The 19,536-nt window shown below is 42.6% G+C and overlaps 1 protein-coding gene across 1 annotated transcript in view; it reads right to left on the bottom strand.

The window, feature by feature from the left end:
- aqr (aquarius intron-binding spliceosomal factor) overlaps window positions 1-19,536 on the bottom strand; it is a 47,399-nt gene that overhangs the window by 18,608 nt on the left and 9,255 nt on the right. The window contains exons 14-26 of the mRNA XM_087779262.1: window positions 17,215-17,317; window positions 15,406-15,526; window positions 14,190-14,331; window positions 13,783-13,961; window positions 12,501-12,668; window positions 10,922-11,091; window positions 9,696-9,937; window positions 9,472-9,624; window positions 8,782-8,851; window positions 8,071-8,181; window positions 7,106-7,215; window positions 2,517-2,652; window positions 1,191-1,400 (exon numbers count right to left, since the gene is read on the bottom strand). Of these exons, the coding sequence (XP_087635388.1) occupies window positions 1,191-1,400; window positions 2,517-2,652; window positions 7,106-7,215; window positions 8,071-8,181; window positions 8,782-8,851; window positions 9,472-9,624; window positions 9,696-9,937; window positions 10,922-11,091; window positions 12,501-12,668; window positions 13,783-13,961; window positions 14,190-14,331; window positions 15,406-15,526; window positions 17,215-17,317 (1,915 nt within the window). The remainder of the gene's footprint in view (window positions 1-1,190; window positions 1,401-2,516; window positions 2,653-7,105; window positions 7,216-8,070; window positions 8,182-8,781; window positions 8,852-9,471; window positions 9,625-9,695; window positions 9,938-10,921; window positions 11,092-12,500; window positions 12,669-13,782; window positions 13,962-14,189; window positions 14,332-15,405; window positions 15,527-17,214; window positions 17,318-19,536) is intronic.

Genomic DNA, 19,536 nt, shown 5'->3' with positions numbered 1-19,536 from the left:
AGAATCACGGGCCGGCCGGATAAATCAAGGTCACTACACATGTTGGGATATTACCTCCAGCCAATAACTCCTTTATTGCTTTCTCAGAGACCTTCCTCTTGTTCCCATAAATCTTATCTCTATGGAGACGTCGCTGCGCGGCAGGGTGGCGGCTGTTTGTGAGACGAAGCGAATATCAGGTAACAGAGATCAGTGTGCAGTTTTGGGGGGTTTCATCTTTGCAGACAAGAGTGCAGATAAGAAGGTGAGACTGATGAGATGAGGCGGAGTCCACTCGGAAAGCTTTCTTCACAGCAGCAGGTTTTTTTTCCACAAGCTCCACTTCCTGCTATGGTGATCAGTTTTTTCTGGTTTAGTCCACTTTTATCCCAGTTGTTTCTCTTAAAACACAATTTGTGTCATTTTATCACCTCCAAGCAGGTCAATTGTTCGGACTGTAAGTGACCTCTAATCATCATCTGGATCCCCAAATCATTTCAACACTCTTGGGCCACTTCTTTGCTTTGCACAGCATAACAAGAGAAGTCCTTAGTCCTAAGTACTATTTGTAACCCAAAAACCTATCTAATCACATTGCAAAACCATGAAATATTTTCTTAAAAAAACCTTCAAATAACGAAACAAAAATAAATAAAAATCTTGGTAGAAATTAAACAAGTCAATATTGCTAAGCTCCAAGTCTAATGTCTACAATGGGTCGTTGAACAACTCTTTATGTCGAGGCTTTAATACTAGATGGACATCTCAGACAATCATCATGGAGGTATTTCAATGTTAAGGGTCTTTTTGGACGAAAAAATGAAGATGGCAAAGACATAGCTCCAGTTGCTAGATTAAACGGACATTGATTTCAATAAAACTCTTTAAAAAAAAACAAATTACTAAAATAATCCCAACCCCTTGTCGACATGAGGGGTAGTAGAAAAATGGGTAAAATTTCATGTTCTGTCCGTAGACTCCTCAAACAGTTTCCTGGGCGACGAGCGCGGCAGCGAGCCAACAAGAAGAAAGTCAGCAGCCAGCTCAGCTACATTTTCAATGAGAACGTTGCTGTGATAAATTAATAATGACTCATTAAGTTGTGATTTGGGGTTTAGTCAGCTAGGGTGGTCGAGAAGAGAGTAGCTCGGAGGCACGCGGGCAGACTGCAGCCAGTATTGGCAACCTGTGTGCCCATGTGACCAACTCACCTCCAGCTGGGTGAAGATCTTCCTGATGTGGCGGTAGCAGCCCTTGGCGATGTCCATGTCCTCCTCGTATGACTGGCCCTTGAACACGGGCTGGGGGGCGTTGGAGAAGTACTTGTGGAAGGGGAAGTGTAACGCCACCGTGCCAGCCTCCGCAGATTGGCCCTGCTTGGGTTTGACCTTGCTGAGGAATTCCTCCCAGCGCGAGATCACCTGGAGGAGGGCGAGGGTTGAGAGGAGCTCAGTCACACACGTTTCTTTTCAGATTTACAACACAACATGAGTACAGAGACTCAAGTGAGGTCAAAAGCTTGATTCTATTCAGTTTGATCGAGCATCAAAATAAATATGAAAAAAAATATATTTTCAAATAAGCTCCCACACATCAACAGAATTCAATCTTAAGAGTTTAAATGAATGTGTCAACTAATAATTCATTACCACAACTTGCACTGTAACGTAATCATAAAAACATAAAATACAAAAACTAACCCTCAACTATAGAAGTAAACAGTCTAAGTTTTGAAAACTTATATTTTATTTGGAAATCATACTTCTGTACGTCGTTCAAGTTTTTATGATTTCACCCATATTTCCTGAATTTGCATGTAAAGAATCCCAAATGCTACACTTTATTTTCATATATTTTGGGGGTATTTATTTAGACACGCATTAGTGTCGTCAATATTTCTTGTTCATTTACAACATGGAACCATTTAAATCTTTAATTGTACCTAAAATAAAACAATGCGATTCATTATTTGGGTTCATGGTACTTAATTTTCCCATTATGTTTCCGTTTTTTATTAATTTTATTTCCTTTGATTTCGATTTTTTACCCATTAAATTGTCTTTCAAGTGTACTTCCAGTGTCACCCGTGCTGCGGCTCTGCAGGCAGATCGCATATTTCAATTCAAACTTCTGTCTCAAGCAGGTTTACCACTTTCAGTTCACTTTCTTTTTTTTTGTACAATTGAGTTAAGCTGAGAAGCTGCAGCCGTCGATAAACTGAACTGAAGCCATCATCATTTTTTCACGCGTTTGTCCGTGAGCTTAATAAAGTTGTGTTCTTCACCGCGAGCACAAACAGTGCTAGCGTGGCTGCAGACGAACTCCTGCTGTGGACTTAATAAAGCGGCTCAGACGAGACCTCTCGGGTCCTTAAACATCATTTATAGAAGAGTTTGCTGGAGGGAGGAAACCAATTCTGTGTGACCATAAAGTCTGAACGGATCATTAACACGCACCATCGTTTGAGTGCGTCTGCTGGACCGTGACCACTTACAGTGAGGTGTCATGGTTCAACACACAGCTCGAGGAGGACTCACCTGGTACAGGTAGAAGTGTCCGGCGGTCTCGCATGTGTAGGAGACGTCCCCGGGGACGTCCAGACTCTCCTGCAGACGGCCCACCTCCTGCAGCAGCTCCAGTCGCCGGGCGAGAACGTAGTTGACACGTCCGTACCTGCGGGTAGAAGCAGCAGCAGCCGGGTGAGAACTGGTGATCAGAGTTTCACACTTCATGGTGTCACCTCGGAGGTGCAACAGCAGCGCGTCTGTGGTTGTTTCAACTATAACTCTAGGTTGATCTGAATGATTCTGGACCAATATGAAGACAAGATTTTTATTTGTCATTTCATTCGCTATAAATGTAGTGAGTTACTCAGGCCGAGAGAGATTGCAATACAGCTTCATAAGATCAAACAGTTTAAATACTAATACAAAAACCAGTTGTGACAGGAGTGACTAGAAGAGACTCCATGGGGCCAATAGTGGCCTTGATCAGGTTTTTATACGACCCAGATCTACTAAATCAGGAAGCCAACGACACAAATGTGCCAACTAAAAATATTAATGCCACCACAGGAGGTCACACTTGTCTGCCACTTCAGCTCAGTTTAAAGTTTATGTTCATTTCATGCATGTTAAAATCTACTTGATGAGAGTGTTGAAGATGTTTTTTTTGTTTTTTTAAAATACCAATAAACCAGTAGCATATATACAGTATATGCTGAGTGAAGTCCAGAGTTGTTTTGAACACTCAATGTCAGTGAACTCAACAGCATAGATGTGTGTTTAATTTATTTTCACCAATTACGCTCATGTTACAAACCATTGAAACAACACTTTTTCAGCAACTAAATTAATACTGGTGTATATACTTTCTATAATCAAATGTGAAAGCTTGCAGGAAAGTGCTTCTCAAATATATAATTTACAAAAATGTAAACTTACATTAACAATAAACAATGAAGTTCATTTACAGAGTCAAACAACCTGGAGCAACATGCAATATTCAGTATCCGTCAGTGTTTCATTTAACTTTAAATTCTGTTTTTTTTAAGGCAAAATAAGTCCAAACATCAGCCTTAAAAGCCGATTTTAAATATATATATTTAACCTTTGAAAGAACATTTAACTATAATTCAGAGTTATTTTATTTAAAATTAAAAACATAAAAATTATTTGATCTGTGATTAACACGATTTAAACGCAAGTTAGAAAAGCATTTAACGGTGTTATGACTAAACTTAACTTGTTAAATGTATTTTTGTGTCATCATTGATCGCAATTTTTGTGGAATTTAAATTTATTGCCGATGTCACGCACACGGATTTCAGCGCCGTCGGTCTTTATTTTTACCAGTATTAAACATAAACTCTCTTTTATGCGTCGACTCAAAGTTCCTCTCGTCTTTTCAGAACAGCAAAGTTAACTGCTTCGTTTAGTTTCGTCTTTCTTGTTCCTTCCTGATCATATTCTTTGTCGTGGCGCTTGTCTAGATACTTTAGTTAGTGCTGTTGAATCCTGTGGAGGGATTTCTCCTCCTAACATCCGCGCACAGCAGCAGAGCCACTGCTATAAGTATAGGTTTAAAAAAAACTGTTTTATTTAAATGTGGATACAGTGCTAGTGAATATGGATACAGTAATAAAAAATATCTCCATATATCGTCACAACCCTGCTTTTTTCCCCTCAAGTTTTTAACTAGAACATAATTATATAAAGTCAAGGCCTGGGGGCCAAAACCGGCCTTCCAGGTCAGTTTATTTAGCCAGCTGGATGGTTGGCTCAAAAACAAAGTAGATTAATGTCTGTGTTGATATGAAGATGCCAGTGTGTAAAATAAGACAACAGAGATTATGGATGTCAACAATGAAAGTAAAACCGATTGAACTAGTTGAATGAAAGGAATTTGTTTAGTAAACGAGGACAAGCAGTTATAATTGAGATAAAACCAGCCTCAAAGAAGAAAAGGGCAACAACAAATCTTTCTTTTGGGTAAATATATGTTGTTTGGCCCAGAGTGCTCAAATAGTATGGCACCTTGTGTGATTTAGTTTGATACCCCTAACATCGATGAAGTGGAGTACAGATTCCAGCATCGTGTCCGACAGCCTACAAACCTGTGAGGCGACTACAAAGCTTTAGGATCACGACTAGCTCCTCTACAACAAGGCAGGAAGTGGGAAGTGTAATTGCAGAATCTATTTTTAGCCTGAAAGATCTCCACTCAGCAGACGACTCAAAGACGATCTGGGCCTAATTAGCAGCGAGACAATTAGACAAAGAAGGCGTGTGACCTCTGGAGCAGGAGAGCCGGGCGACGAGTGTGAACAGAGAGAGCAGAGGCGAGATCTGTTGTGATGTGCAGAAACGTGAAGAAAGAGACATCACAGGCGCCATTAATGCAGCTTTCACCTTCTATTTAGGATCTGGCTCAGGACGCTGATTGGAGCGAGAGGGAGGGAGTCGCATGTATCGCGGCGATGTCGGAGAACACACACAGACACACACGAGGAGGAAACATTCAATCCTGAGCTAACTCTCTCACGTCTCACTGGCTGCATAATTTAATGTTATAACAAACAGCTTCCACGGCTCCTCACAGCCCCGCCCCTCTTGTGGAAGTGTGGTGAAAGCTATAGGGGGCAATTTGCTCGGCGCCAAAGATGGATAAGGTGGTAATTAACAATGTCGGTTGTACAGATACTTTAAATCGCAGCAGCGGAAGCAGAAGTGATTAAAATTCAGCGTTGAAGCCTTTTTTTTCACTCAGAAACTCAGCAGTTGCTTGTGAAGTAAGAGACGTGTGGAGAAAGAGAACAGTAAGCAGAGGAGGTTGATGGTGGATTTGGGGATCACGGGGCTCCCTCAGGTAATTCTGAGCCGGGACAAAATAAGATTGACTTTAAATTCAGATGAGTCAGCAAACCAATTGTGGAATTTCAGAACTGTTTTGAGGCGATGTAAGGGAGAACGCTGCATCACAGTACATGTCAGAAGCTCCCACTTTTTTAGGAGCTACATTCAAAATGATCCACCTCAAAAACATGTAGTTATGCTAGCCAATCAGAAGAGTAGTTGTTCTAATACACTCTCCAATACAACTCTCCAGTTGCTCTAGTGTAGCCGGACCAATGGATAGATTGATCATGGATAGAGTGGCTCTTTAAATGTTTTTTGGAGTGGGGAACATTTTTGGGTGTCCTCCCTTCCAATGTAATGATACTACAGTACAATCCTAGTGATTGATATCAACACCCCTGGTATATATGGGATTTATGAAAGACTAAAAATAAATGCATAAAAACGTACTAATATTACGAGTTACAGATTTGTGGATAATGAAAAAATAAACAGGTTTTATATTTATAATAATCATGACACTATTTATTAGATTAGCTATACAAGGTCTTTTCAACATCAATATAATCAAAATTATAAATGTATATATTTTAGATTTGAATGAATGCAGGTTTAAGTGAATATATTTCTGCTTCATTGAAGAACCAAATTAACTTTGTCAGTAGCCATTAACCAAAGTCATTTCATGGTCGACTTGCAAGAGTATCAGTCATGTGACCTGAGGCGGAGTCAAGAGGAGACTTCCCTGCAGGCGAGTGTGCAATCAATGCTGGCACAAGTCAAACACAAGTATTTAATTCTATAGATGAATAATTCACAAGTGATGCTAACTAAGGCAGTAGGTCGGCGATGCTGGACGTTCGCTTCCCTGGTTAGCTGCGATCAACAGTACTAGAGAGAGGCGAGCTCTGGTCCTCTGCCCCAGAAACGGAAATCCACCGACATTTACTCGTGTAATTATTTATTAATTCCTGTGGATTATTCCGGCTCCCTGGTGCTGATACATTATTCATGATATGGAGCGGCCGAGTCCCGGGGCAGGCTATGACAACAATGATGTTACGATGCTCTTCCTCACACTCAACATCTTCATCATCATCTGCCGCGTGGTTCCTCTTCATTAATCCGATTTAGGAAAAGGTGCTACTTCATTGCACACGTAACCTCTTTAACCTCTGACCCCCGAGTGTGAATTCATTATTTTGGACAATGAATGAGATTAGTTATTTCTGCTGACGTTTCATTTATTCTCGTGTGTGTGGGTTTAAACGCATGTTGTCTGAACGTGTTCAAAATGACCCGAGTGTCTAAATCCCGTCATCTGACTCAGCGTGGTGCGGAGGATCGATAGACTTAATCGAATAACGAAAACTAAGTACAAATACTGGGGCGGGTGTTGCAACGTTTATTGATTTCCACGGCGGACACGGGATCCGTGTTTATGAAGTCAGCGAGCGCTCTGGAACACGACAAATAGCGATATCTGATTACAAAGCCCAGAGTGATGGATTAACCGCGTCACCGCCTTGAAATGAGAAGCTGGTGCGGATTAGCGCAGAATCTGCAGATGGCGTTTCATCGACGCCTCATTGACGGTCTTAGCTACACAACCGAGCTGGTGCTGGTGCGACGGGTTCAGACATCGACTGTCAGGCCATTTTTTTGTGTGTTTCTCGGTCCCTCTAAAACACATTTGTCCAACTCAAGCTGCTGTGTTTGTGTAAACGTCCCAAACACGGAACCTTCCATAACAACGTTTGCGTTCTCACCTGCTGAAGTCCTTCTCCGTCTCCAGCTCTTCTTCACCGTGTCCCAGACGCAGAAGATGGCGCTCATCGATGTCCAGGGCCATGATCTTCTCAAACAGCTGGTTCAGGGCCTGGTGTGAGCGTAACCGTGGCGACGGTTCAAGTCAGACTCAAGCAACTTCATCACCATTTTGATTTTACTTGTGATTTTTGTAATGAATATAATGTTTTACATGTAAACTAATAAATACTTATTTTAGTATTATTATTTTTTCTTAGTACTTTAATTCGCATAATTTCAAAGTTACTTTTATTAGCCAGAAATTAAAACAAAAAAGCTATAATAGATAGATGGATAGATAAAACTGCACCCCTAAGTGACCCTGAAGTGATTCAGTAAACAATTAACACATAAAACAGCAACCAGTGTATTAAGGCAACTCAAAATATGTAATGGTTTGGATAATAAAACAAACCCTCCTAACTTATGTTTTTACAAACTGCAAATCTTTGTAATTATTTATCACAGCTAATGACTCTGACTACCTACGTTTCTTTTTTAATCGACAATTTAAAAACATATAATGGTCTGATTTATAGGCTCTCCAGATGTAATCTTGCCCTTGTTAAATTTTTATAGGAAGTTGTGTCCAAACGTGGTCGGGATAGATAAGAGATGTTGTTTAGTGGTTCAAACGTTTGGATCCGGGTTGAAAAACAACTTGGAAGAAAAAAAAAAAGATTGAGGAATAATACGAGTCAAAGTACTTCCTCGCTCTCAAGTTTCAGAGGATTAGAGATGTTTTGATGACTTAATAGCCAGAAAAAAGACGTGGGCACCGGAGAGAGGTTTTAATTTCTGCTCTTGGCTTAATAAATCACTTGCCGATTAGCTGATCTGAAGGTTCCCCCTTTATCAGTTTTAACAAGAAAGTTTGTTGAGCTATGCGTGCATGCGTGTTTGTGTGTGTGTGTGCATGTGTGACCTGATTGGAGTGTGTGACGATCAGCGTCCTCTGCTCAGGGAAGTTGTGGTAAAGATTGGAAATGATTTGAACAGCAACATCTGTCTTTCCGGTTCCAGGTGGTCCAACAACCTGGACGAAGGATAAGAGGAGAAGAGTTTTTTCGGGGTGAAACATACAAATGCCTCCGAGGGAGTGGAGCGCTTCTGACAGGCAGCATGGACTGAACTGGGCTGAACCCTGCAGTGATGCTTGTTACCATGAAAATCAGTCTAGTTAGCGAGCTGCTGTAATTCCGAGCATCACTATTCATGAAGCGGCTGTTTGGGCGTTCTCAGGTGACTCGTTTGGGCTGAAAATAGTCGCCAGAATCTCACTTGTTGTCTGACATGAAAGAGCCAGGAGGACTGGCAGAGTGTTGCTTCATGCGGAGCTGTGAGCTTTAGGGGGGTCACAAGCTTCCCGCTGAGCTGATAGCAACACAAAACAACAACAGTGACGGCGTGCGCATTATTGCTTGCCAACGATTGTGGTATTTTCATATGGGGTGGTGTTTGTTGGGATGAAAGAGGGGCGTCAAGTCAAAGACACCTCCTGGTGCGGAGTGTTCAGGGTTTAAACAAAATTATAAAGTTACAAAGCTCAACTTCACCAGAACAGACGACAACACTTTTGGTCTCTAACAAAGCATGCGTGTAACAAAGCAAGTTGTCAAGTCTCTTCTCAACTCACCATGGTGAGTCCCGGCTGCATTCCGGCCCGGATGGCTTCGATCTGTGTGGGCGTGAACTGGATCGTGTTCCTGTCAGGAAACATGTTACGTGGTTGTGAGACGGAAGGAAACTTGAACTGCTGCAGGAGCCATGTTGGATTCAACTATATTTTACATGGAAGGACAAGTGTGGCTACATTTCTCTACAGTGGTTCTTTAGGATTCCTAAAGATTTTGCAAGTCAAATTCAGCTTTTAAATATCATTTATAATAAAAAATATTTAAGAACGAACAATCAATTACATAATTTTAAGGAAAATTGTTGCCAAAAGTTTATTTACACTTGTAAATAATAAATGTGTGTATTTAGTGAACTTAAAAAACTACTTAAACTCCATCATGCGGTTTTAAATAAATCAAAAGTACTAGTTGGTACCTCTTTAAACTGTAAAGAAACTTTTTGTTGGTCAGATTCTGATTAAACTTGCACCTTCCCATGTTGCCCAAAGCAAAAGTCTCTTTCGAAGTTGCTTCATAAAATGCATTGAATGATGTCTGAATGATGAAACCCTTAAAACCTTCCTGAACCCAGAACACCACTAGAATCTAATCTTCTGTTCCTAGATGCGAATGCTGATCAAATTACCTTCTCGGTGGATGTGAAAAGAGTAGATAAATATTGCAAATTGTCGCTTCTCAGAAGCTCTCACCTCTTGGGCTGGTTATAGGGGTACGGCCCACGGTTGGGGGCGACATAAGGCTCCACTATCAAAGTCTTGTCATCCTCTTCTTTGACCTTCACTTCTTCTTCCGCCTTTCTCTTCTTTCCCTTAACAGGGTTGTTTCGAACTGGAAACTTGATTCTGGAAGAGGAAAGACTGTCAGCAAACAAGTTTTCTGGTTAGAGATCTGAACTCTGAGAGAAGAGCTTCACCTGAATGGTGGCACCTGCAGCTCCGTCTTCTCCTCCACCACTTTCACTGTGTGACCAGGGAAGCAGGAGCGCAGATGTTCCAGGGACAGGAAGGTGTCGTGGAAGTCCAGCGTGGGAATCTGAATGGGCATCTTTGAGTAGTGGGCGCTGCCTGGATCCCCGTAGCCCAGGATGATGTCGTGCAGCCAGGCCGGCACCACACACTCCGTGTTCATCAGGTGCCTGATGGTCTCCAGAACCGCCTGCGACGGGACAGGCACCGATCAGAGTAGAACCCAACCTCAAATCTCACGTCCGACATCAGCACAGCGGTTAAGGTTGGAGATGTTTTGTTGGTTACGTTTTAATGAGGCGCACGCTTCCTGACAGCGCTTGGATCAAACGGCGTGAAGGAAACCTGCTGCTGTCAAACTTCAAAGATGCCAGGGAATGTTTCTTGAACACCCATTAGTTCCTCCGCGCTTCCACGACATGAAAACACTTCAACATCTGTCATGCGAGGGGCCGGGCCGGTGAGATAATGAAGAGGAACAGCAGCCGAATAATGAAGTCGACAACAAATTTTCACTTTAGCACCTTTTTCTATCTACAGAAGTAAACAACTTGTTTGCATTGAGAAATTTTACCTAACAACAGAAAGATTCCGAAATTGCAAATTAAAAATCCAAGGGTGTGCTGTCAGGAAGTTCAAGAGGGCCATAAATGATGATTTAAAAAAAAACAACTGACATTTTCATTTTAAAAATCTATATAGTTTGGTATCAAGAGCCGCATTAAATACTCGGAGAAAAAATGAATAAATGTGTTATTACTACAATTATGTGGGATTTTAACGTTGTATAAACGACTTAATATAGTTTTACATTGAAACATTATGCAATTCTAAAGCCACTGGTGAAAATGAAGGCATGGAAACAGAGAAACTTGACTTATATGAGCTCATTATCTTATCGTCGACAAGAGAAATTGCTTCCGTCAAGTGTCCTCTCAGACGCCAACTTCTGGCGGGAAACGTTGTTCACTGAGGATCAATTAAAGGGCCTTGAGTAGAAGGTGATCTCAGACTTGCCCCGGCCCCAACCCTGCAGCAACAACTCCCTCGAGAGAGCAATACGTGCGATAGATCACTCGAGAGGAGGCGCAGGCGACGATGGAGCTCAAGGTCCATAGATAAAGGTGGGCGGGGGGCTTTACAGGAATGACCGACTCATCCACAGTAATCAAACCTTGAAGTTGTTCTCTTTGGGCTTGCGTCTCATGAGGATGGTGAACGTCTCGTATGGGTCCTCCGTGCCCGACTGGATGCTGTTTGTCATGTCCTGCTGGTACTGGTTTGGGTCAAGCCAGACCCGGAATGTTCTGGAGTCTCCTTGTAGTTTGGGTCTGGGCTCTGGGCCTGGAGAGACAAAGTAAAGTAAGATTACAAAGAAATTACCATTTAGCGAACATTTATTTATTGGAACAAAACATTGCATTTAAGGTGCCATCTCTCTCAACACCCTACTTAGTAACGGTGACCTGAACGGCTTCCGTAACGCTTTGCCGCCCAGCCAACCAATCGCAGCCGTCAGGCAATTTGACAGAGCAACGTAGAATTTTCAATACAGGATTGTAGCGACCAGTGTATTAAGCCTCCATTTAATACAGCAGTGTGTAGAAAGATTTTTACCCTTTTGTTTGCACCATAAATAAGTTGGTTGCATTAATTAATTAATTAGTGCCTCCCACCAACTTCTGTGGTTGTGTTGGGTTTATCTGCTCTATTTATAAATCGTCTACTTCATCAGTAACAATGACAATGAACATTGCCGTTGCTCACTTGAGATTACTGGAATGTATTTGAATATGTAGTACAGTGTACAAAGCAAAACGAAAGTGAAACAGTGATGCCATAGAAGGTGAACCACAATATGTCCGGGGACCACTGTGATCGAGATACACAAGTGTGGGGGGGAGGGGCAGAGCAGGAAGGTTACAGTGGGGAGTGGACTTAGCTTAGATGTTTAAGGAACATTCATACAAATGGATTCATAAGCATAGAAAGGCTAAATTATTTCAAACTAAGCATTCAGATGGTACACATTTCCTGCTGATTTAGTCGCGCTGTGCTAGAGCATAAGAGTGCAATGATATAGTGCAAAACCTAGAGTCATGAATATTCAGTGATTGAACAAATATTCAAATCTGGTCCAAACTGAACCTCGTTTCTCTTTAATCGACCCTCCATAGGAAGCCTAACTTGCTCGCTCAGCACGGGGAGACTTCAGCTAGCACACGAGTGTGAGTGGGAAGACCATGTCAGGCCTTTCAATGACATGGGAAGATTGTGTTGATGCTCCCTATGGTTTCCATGGGAATAATCCCAAACCTATGTTACGGTATAATCGCTGTTCCGCACAGCAGGGAGGAAACGTGAAAAATCTGGTTTTATTCCGTCAGGCTACAAACATAAAAGCTCCAACTCTTACAGGGCAGATGACAGCGAGTCGATTGGTAAAAGGTCAAGGATCCGGTTTCCAAATGTCAATATGCTTATGAAAATGGCAGTGATATCTTCACGTAAGTGTGAAAGTCAAATCCTGCTGCTGCTTCTGCAAGACCAGCACATGTGCCCAAATATAGTGCATGAAGGGTGTCAGGTGACGGGCGGGGGAGGGGGAGGTGTTGTTACCGCAGGTTAATGACATGTAAATGTGAGCAGGTGAGACCACGATGGAGGCCGTCGCCATGACAACCTCACTGTGACCCTGTCCAGAGGCTCAGAAGTCTGGTGGGAGGATGACACATGTGTGTGCGTGTGTGTACCTTCTTCAATGACACGACCCTTCTCGTCCAGCATCCCCTGCACCTCGCAGCCCCGAACGTACGCCAGGCCCGTCTGGTTCACGAAGGACTGGCGCCGGTCGAAGCGTGTGCCGTACGCCAGCGTGGGCCTCACCGTGATCAGGAAGCAAACGTCGTGCTTCCTCAGCCCTGCGGGACCCGGGGTTAGAGGGACACAATTAAAGACGGAGAGAAGGGATTCGTTCCAGATGAGGACGGAAATAGACGGAGGGGTTACGGGAGGTGACTGGTGGAACAGATTAGTAGCCCGGCGGAGAAAACTGCAGCGTCAGCGCAGGCCTGATCTTTAAAACATGAAGCTTTAATTATACGACCGGGATCATGCCGTTATTCTGCCGCGCCGCTGAACAAGGAAGAAAATTACAGTGAAACCTTTAAGAAAAAAGCCGAGAGGGCAGAAACACATCCGACTGTCGAGCAGCATTCAAACACGTATGGATTACAGTTACTACGCCTGCTAGTAGAGATCCATAATTCTCTTTAAAGAAATCTCATTTGGAAAAACAAATAAACATTCATTTAAGTATGACTGTAGGTCTCAAGTATAATAAACTAGGTTTTCTTTAAAAATATATATTAATTTTTTCTTACTGAAACATGATCGATATAAAGTTTTCCAATCTAGCTTTTTTCATTTGTAATTTAAAGTTAAGGATATTTTAAACGGAAAGCTATATTTGCTAGCGTGGCTAGTGCCTAACATTGCTAAGATTAAAATTGTCATTTTTTATGACGGGAACATTTCTATTTTTACAATTGAGTCTATTTTGATGTTAAAAGTTATACCTGCTCTGGAAAAACATTTTTTAAAGGATTTTTTGTTTAAGGTGAAGAATATTTTTGTGAGTCTTAGACAAGCAAAGTGAGGCCTGGGGGCCACAGGTGGCCCTTTGCAGCCCTTGTGAAGTCATCAATAATTTAGGTAGAACATGAGAAAAATGTTTCTGACGGGTAAGATCTTTGTTTAAGTTTTTTCTTTGTCTTTTTGCTGAATGTTGAAATATTGAAGACATATTTAGAAAAAAGTCTTTATATCAAAGTATAAATTAAATAATGATGATTTATCAATAAATCTATATGTTGTTTTTTTGGTGATGTTTTTGTACTTAACGGCCCCTAACAACAATCACAGTATATAATATGTGGCCTCTGAAGTAATTTTATTTCCCACCCCTGGTCTAAGATTACTGTAGATGATTAATTGGACTGCAGAAATGGTACTGGCTGGTGTTCTACTCTTTACCTTCCCACTCATTCTTGATGTGATCCTGAATGCTGAGGTTGACGGTCACGTCTGCCCGCACCCGTGCCGGCCAGCTCTCTCCGATGTTCGGCTTGGCCACCTCCACGATGGAGAAGGAGGTGATGGCCTGAGCCATCCTGGCCCAGCCCCCGAAAACCACCCCGCCGTACTCCGACTGCCTGCGAGCGGAGACGACAAGTTAAGACGACACAGCGGGGTGGATGTAGGGCAGCGCTTGGCACGTCTGTTTACTTATTTACTCTGGTGAAAACAACAAGCGAGTCGCCAAATCTCTTGACATAATGGGAACACGATTGCAGCTCCAAATTTGGTTTACCAAATGTTTGCGGCTTTGAATTAATAACACCACAAAAACAGAGAAAATCGTGACTGCAGTATGTTCTCACCAGGGCTTCATGCGGTACACCACGTCCTCGATGTCCTGGCGGATCTCGTAGGTGGACTCAAGGCGGAAGAGGTTGAAGTTCCTCAGCAGGTAGTCGTGCAGGGTCAGGAACTGGAGATTTAACTTCGGTAAAGCCAAACAGCCTGGAAAATGAAGTTGTTCCAGTCAAGGTCAGGAGAATTGCAAAGTTTAATTTACGGATGTCTTGAAGAGTCAATGACAGAAAACACAAACCACGCGACAGAAAGGACAAAGGTATAGAGAGCGAGACAATCGATCTTTGAAAGGGTGAATACGATCGAGAAGAGGATCTCCAGAGAACCACGAGACTTAGGAACAGCTTCTTGCTCGTAGCTGTCAGACTGATAAACAATGGAGCTGCTCTGTAGGCACTTAATTTATTACTAGTATTGTTTAATGTATTGTTGATGGATATAGTTATTGTTTCGTTATGCTTCGGTTTTGTTTTGTGGTAATTCTGCTAAATTGCCGTTTTAAAGTGGGCCTCAGAAACTAATTTCAATCCGGTGAATGAAAAAAATGCCCGGTGTACGTTACAACACGTGTCAAACTCATGGCCTGGGGGCCAAAAATTCGGCCCGCCAAGTCATTTTATGTGGCCTGCCGGATTGTGTGCTCAGATTCAATGAGATTAAAGTCCATGTTGATGTTTACCTATAAAGATGTCAGTGTTCAAGATAAGGGACCGAGATTACGGATGTCAACAACAAAAGTAAACTGGTATTTGAGAACAAACGTGGATGATTAAGATACATTTAATCAATCAAAATCAAAAGTCGTAATATTCATGACATCTTCTTCCTATTAAGTCAATATACATTTTGTTTGTGACTTAGACTGCTGAAAGATTGAGAGGACATTGGACAGAGGGGTCTGGTGTGTCAACACTAGAACATTTTCTAATGATCAGACATAAAGGTGTGTTTGCTGCCCTGGAGTGTGTCATTAGAGGTGAGAGGAGATCATCTTCAGCATCACCGTCAAATGAGCAGATGCGGGTGGTTTTTTCCATGAAAAAAAAGGGCCTTGTGAGACGCTACACTTCTCCCAGCAGGGAGGGCGTGGCTGTTACAGAGAGATGGAGTTTGACACTCACTCACGCAGGCTAAGAATAGTAGTCCTTGAACCGTTAGGTCAGCGGAGGGAGCATGGAGAGAGGAAGCGAGAGGAGCCATCACACAATCTCAACAACATACCTTCACCAGAGTAGTACTCGGTCGGAACGATGTTCTCGTCCCAGATGATCTTCTCTGTGGGGTAAAGGGGCATCTGGTTCAGCTGCTCGATCTGGGAGATTCTGCGCTCGTGGCGGGAAACCTGGAGAAAAACACCAGGAAGTGAGCGCACAAGTCGTCATAGTCCCCGTCGACATTTCCTGCACATAACCTCCGAGTCTCAGGCTACAAGTTATTTGTATTTAATTTATCATCCAAAATCTGGTGAACCGAACCAGCCAAGAGATCCCCCTCAATGTCTCGCTGAGTTAGACACCGCTGGACTGTAGAATTCATTCAAAACAATAAAAAAAAGTATCTTTGTATTTTTATCATGATATACTTTATAATAACTATAGTTACAAATCAGTTGTGAGAGCCACATGACCGACAGATATATTGCAGCGAATTAAAAGAAGGAATTATTATATTAGTAGCCGCAGTAGATAAGATCAAGAGAGGCCCTCCTGGAGCTCCACATTATTAATCCTGGGAAGCTTGTGGATGTTGGTCCATCATCAGTTCCACTTCATAAATACTGCAGTGTGGTACTCTTCTATTAATGTCATCAGATTGGACATGCTGGTTGTCAGGGGCAACCTGGGGCACAAACAAATGAGCCGCCTAACATGGAACCAATCTAATCAGATAATTCGGAAACATCTCCTCTCGGGCACTCTGTTGGGAGGGAGGGGGGGGTTGGCGCGGTGGCAGCGCAGGTCATTAGTAATAACCGGGGGACTGACTGCAAACACCAGTTTGATGAAGAGGGTGAGTGGGGGTTGAGGGGGACCCGAAGCCTGGATGATGCTGGAGGTAAACGTGGAGGCTCAATCAAAGCACCCCGGGTCTTTAAGAGCTTCTCCAGAACATGAAAAACATCTTTATCACATCAACACGGTCGGTAATTTAACCTACGACTCCAAGACGCAGGAACCAAGTGGTAATGGGATTAGAGGAGAATTGGAGAGGGACGACAGGGAGCAGAGGGAGTTTGTGTGGGTTCAAGGTCAGGACTGCAGCAGCTCCACAACAAACAAGAGCAGAGACGTAGCTTTAGAATCCTCTGTATTCGTGACAAACTTTTCTTTCTTGCATCATCTGGCTTGTTTTGTTTTTTGTTTTTTTTATAAACTAGTGGTGAACATTACACTCATTTCAGTGAACACAAACAGCAGACTTCCAAATGCGGCCCCCAGATGAACCTCTAGACTGGGAAGGCTCACACATACAGCTAATATAAAATATCTGAGCACAAAATAATATTTATTTTCCCCGAAAGCTGTTGTTTTTTTGGTTTTTCTTTTTAATTACTCTACAACATTAAACTGAAATTCATCTTCAAACATCAATGCATATTCTCTAGCAAATGAAAATAACTTCTCACATCATTATACAAAGATATATGTTTGTAACCTAATGGTTTCGAGCAGTGATCGCTGAACGGTAACAACTTTATGTTGAATTTTCTCCCGTCAAGAGCTCTTTGTTTATAATCATGTATAATGACGTGTATTACTCTTCTTTATTTCAGGTCCGTGGGAGCTCAAGTGGAGATTATGGATATATATGCGTTTTCCTTCCCTTCAGTCAGTTTGATTCATTACCATGTTTGACAGCAGCTGGCGGCCTGCTCGCTGACACCTTCTTTACTCTTCACTTCTTTAAATAACAGCGCTGGGTTGGTGAGCAGGGCATTTCTTGAAGGGAAGCTGAAACCAATTCGCGTTGCATGTCTGCAGCAAACGCCTCAACTCGGATGCCCCTGAACACCTCTAGGACGACACTCACCAGCAGTTCCAGAAGAACCTCCTTCTCGTGAGTAGTAGCTTGTCCTTCCGACAGCTCCGGCAGCAGACAGAGGTAGGAGGCCACCCGGTGGAGAGTGTTGGGACTGTGCAGGGCAGAAATAGAAATGTCAGATAAATAAAGAAGTAGATATATATTTTTCCTTTTTTCAACATTCTTATGTGAAGCTGAAGTGGAGCTCTCTGCCGAGGGAACATAATCTTCTTATTTGGGGTTGCATGTGTAACAAGGGTTCTGGAAAGGTGCGAGCACAAAGGTGTGAAAATACAGGATCTAATTCTTGGTGCTTGTTAGCACTGCGGCACAAAGCGATTGCTCACTTTGCTCTGACACCGCACTCCTGCGCCGTCAGCATGTGTGTCGAGGGGCCGAGGTGCATTGATGCGACAGGATTATGAGGCAAAGCCCATCCCCGTCTCTGGAAGCTGAGGCGTGGCTCTCTGCATACAGTCATGTTCTAATCAGGCTGACAGGCCGTGACACGGGCAGGAGCTGGTACGCGGCGAAGGACAGCGACGGTGCAGGTTTGTGACAGACACACGAGGCACCCAGAGACCCCGTCCGTGTACGTGCATGCATCTTGATGCCACATTTAGGGTGACGGGGCGGAAATTCTGCCGTCTCTGCGGTTTGGCCCGGGCATTGGATGACCTGGCACAGGTCACAAACACTTGACGTGACACTGGCAGGTCGTGATGGAAGCCAAGCTGCTGACACGGAGAACGTCAAAACAAGTGCAGCCGCTTCAGGTTTATTTTATTCAGAGATGCACTTTTACTGCCTCGTGATACCAAGTGGAATTGTCTGGACTAAAGTAGCTTTTGGGATTCAACCATTTGACATGAACCCTTTAATGACCAGTTATAGCCACTAGCCTGAGTTGTTAAGGAGGATATGGACTATGATACAAGGATAGAGACACAAGCTACTAAGAAAATATCTAGAAAACAAGGAATGGAAAATAGGATGGAAACAAGGAACCAAGTACAAAACTAGGATACCCACATGTACATGGAAACGAGGAAGGAAACCAAAATCAAAACAAGAAAACAATTAGGGAAGCAAACTAGAAGGAAACTAATAAATCAAAGTCAATAACTATGATGAGAAAAACCTAGCAAAAGAGTTAAAAGGAAAATAAGGAAGGAAACTGGAAAATAAGGAAATTTAAACTTAACTTGGAAACCAGGAAGGATAATAGGAGGCAAGGGTAGAAACTACGACCCACAGAAGTTAACGAGGAAGAAAACAGAATCAAATAATGAAACTAGGCTACATGAAAACAAGGATGGAAACTCGAAAATAAGAAAACAAAAAATAAAAAACAAGGGAACAAGTAGGGAAACTAGGAAACAAAGAAACAAGGACAAAAACAAGAAAATGAAGGAAAATAGGATACATGGAGGCAAAGTTGAAGCTTCTTGTGTTGAGCAGATTTTTATCTGTGAAAGTGACAAATTGTGAAAAAATGTCCAATTCTGTCGTCACACCCACCATCTTTACGTTTGTGGCTGGAATATGATGCAGGTTCTGGATATTGTTTTCACAGGTGAGACCAACAATGTTACAATGATGAATTGGTAATATACTTCAAGACAGCTTCTCATGTAGTCGAGTTGCCAAGACTCTCTCTTGTTAGCTCTGGCAAATAGATTATATACATTATATTACATTTTTAGTGTGCATCTCTTCACCATAAACTGCATTGTGTATTTTCAATCATCTCAGCCCCATGTTTTGTGTAGGTGTGAGACAAGCGTTTTTCTTTTTCTGATTAAATTCTGTGGAAAATATTCATGAAGGAGAAGAGTGTGCAGGCAAAGTTTCCTCTGGACTGGAGGGCCCACGAGCAGGACGTGTCACTGTCTGTCCAGATCTCTGAAAAGGCTTCCAGGACATTCGTCAGCTTGAACTGAATCAGTAGTTTTTCTGCTGACTCACCGCTTCCATCATCCCTTCAACTCAATTTAAAGTTGTTTTGGGTTTTAATGACATCTTATGTAACCGTGTGTGTGTAATAATTCTTTGGGTGTGTGTGTGTGTGTGTGTGTTTTGGGGACATAGTGGATGGGTTTAGAGCGGCAGGTGAAAGACAGCTTAGCTGGCGGGCTGCGTCTCCGGAATTTAGCGGAATTAGCTCGACTTCTTTGAATGAAAAAAAAAAAAAACGGTTAAATCTGATCGGCATTTTTAGGAGTTTCCTCGCAGGATGGTGTTCGCAGGGTGACAGCGATGATGCAGGGGGGAACAATGGAGTTCTGGGAAAGGCTTGAAAGTAGCCGGGCCTGGTCTCTACCTGATTCA

The sequence above is a fragment of the Callionymus lyra genome, chromosome 18 (genome assembly GCF_982586985.1).
Source record: "Callionymus lyra chromosome 18, fCalLyr1.hap1.1, whole genome shotgun sequence".
NCBI classification, from domain to species: Eukaryota; Metazoa; Chordata; class Actinopteri; order Syngnathiformes; family Callionymidae; genus Callionymus; species Callionymus lyra.
This window is presented reverse-complemented; position numbering and strand designations above follow the sequence as displayed.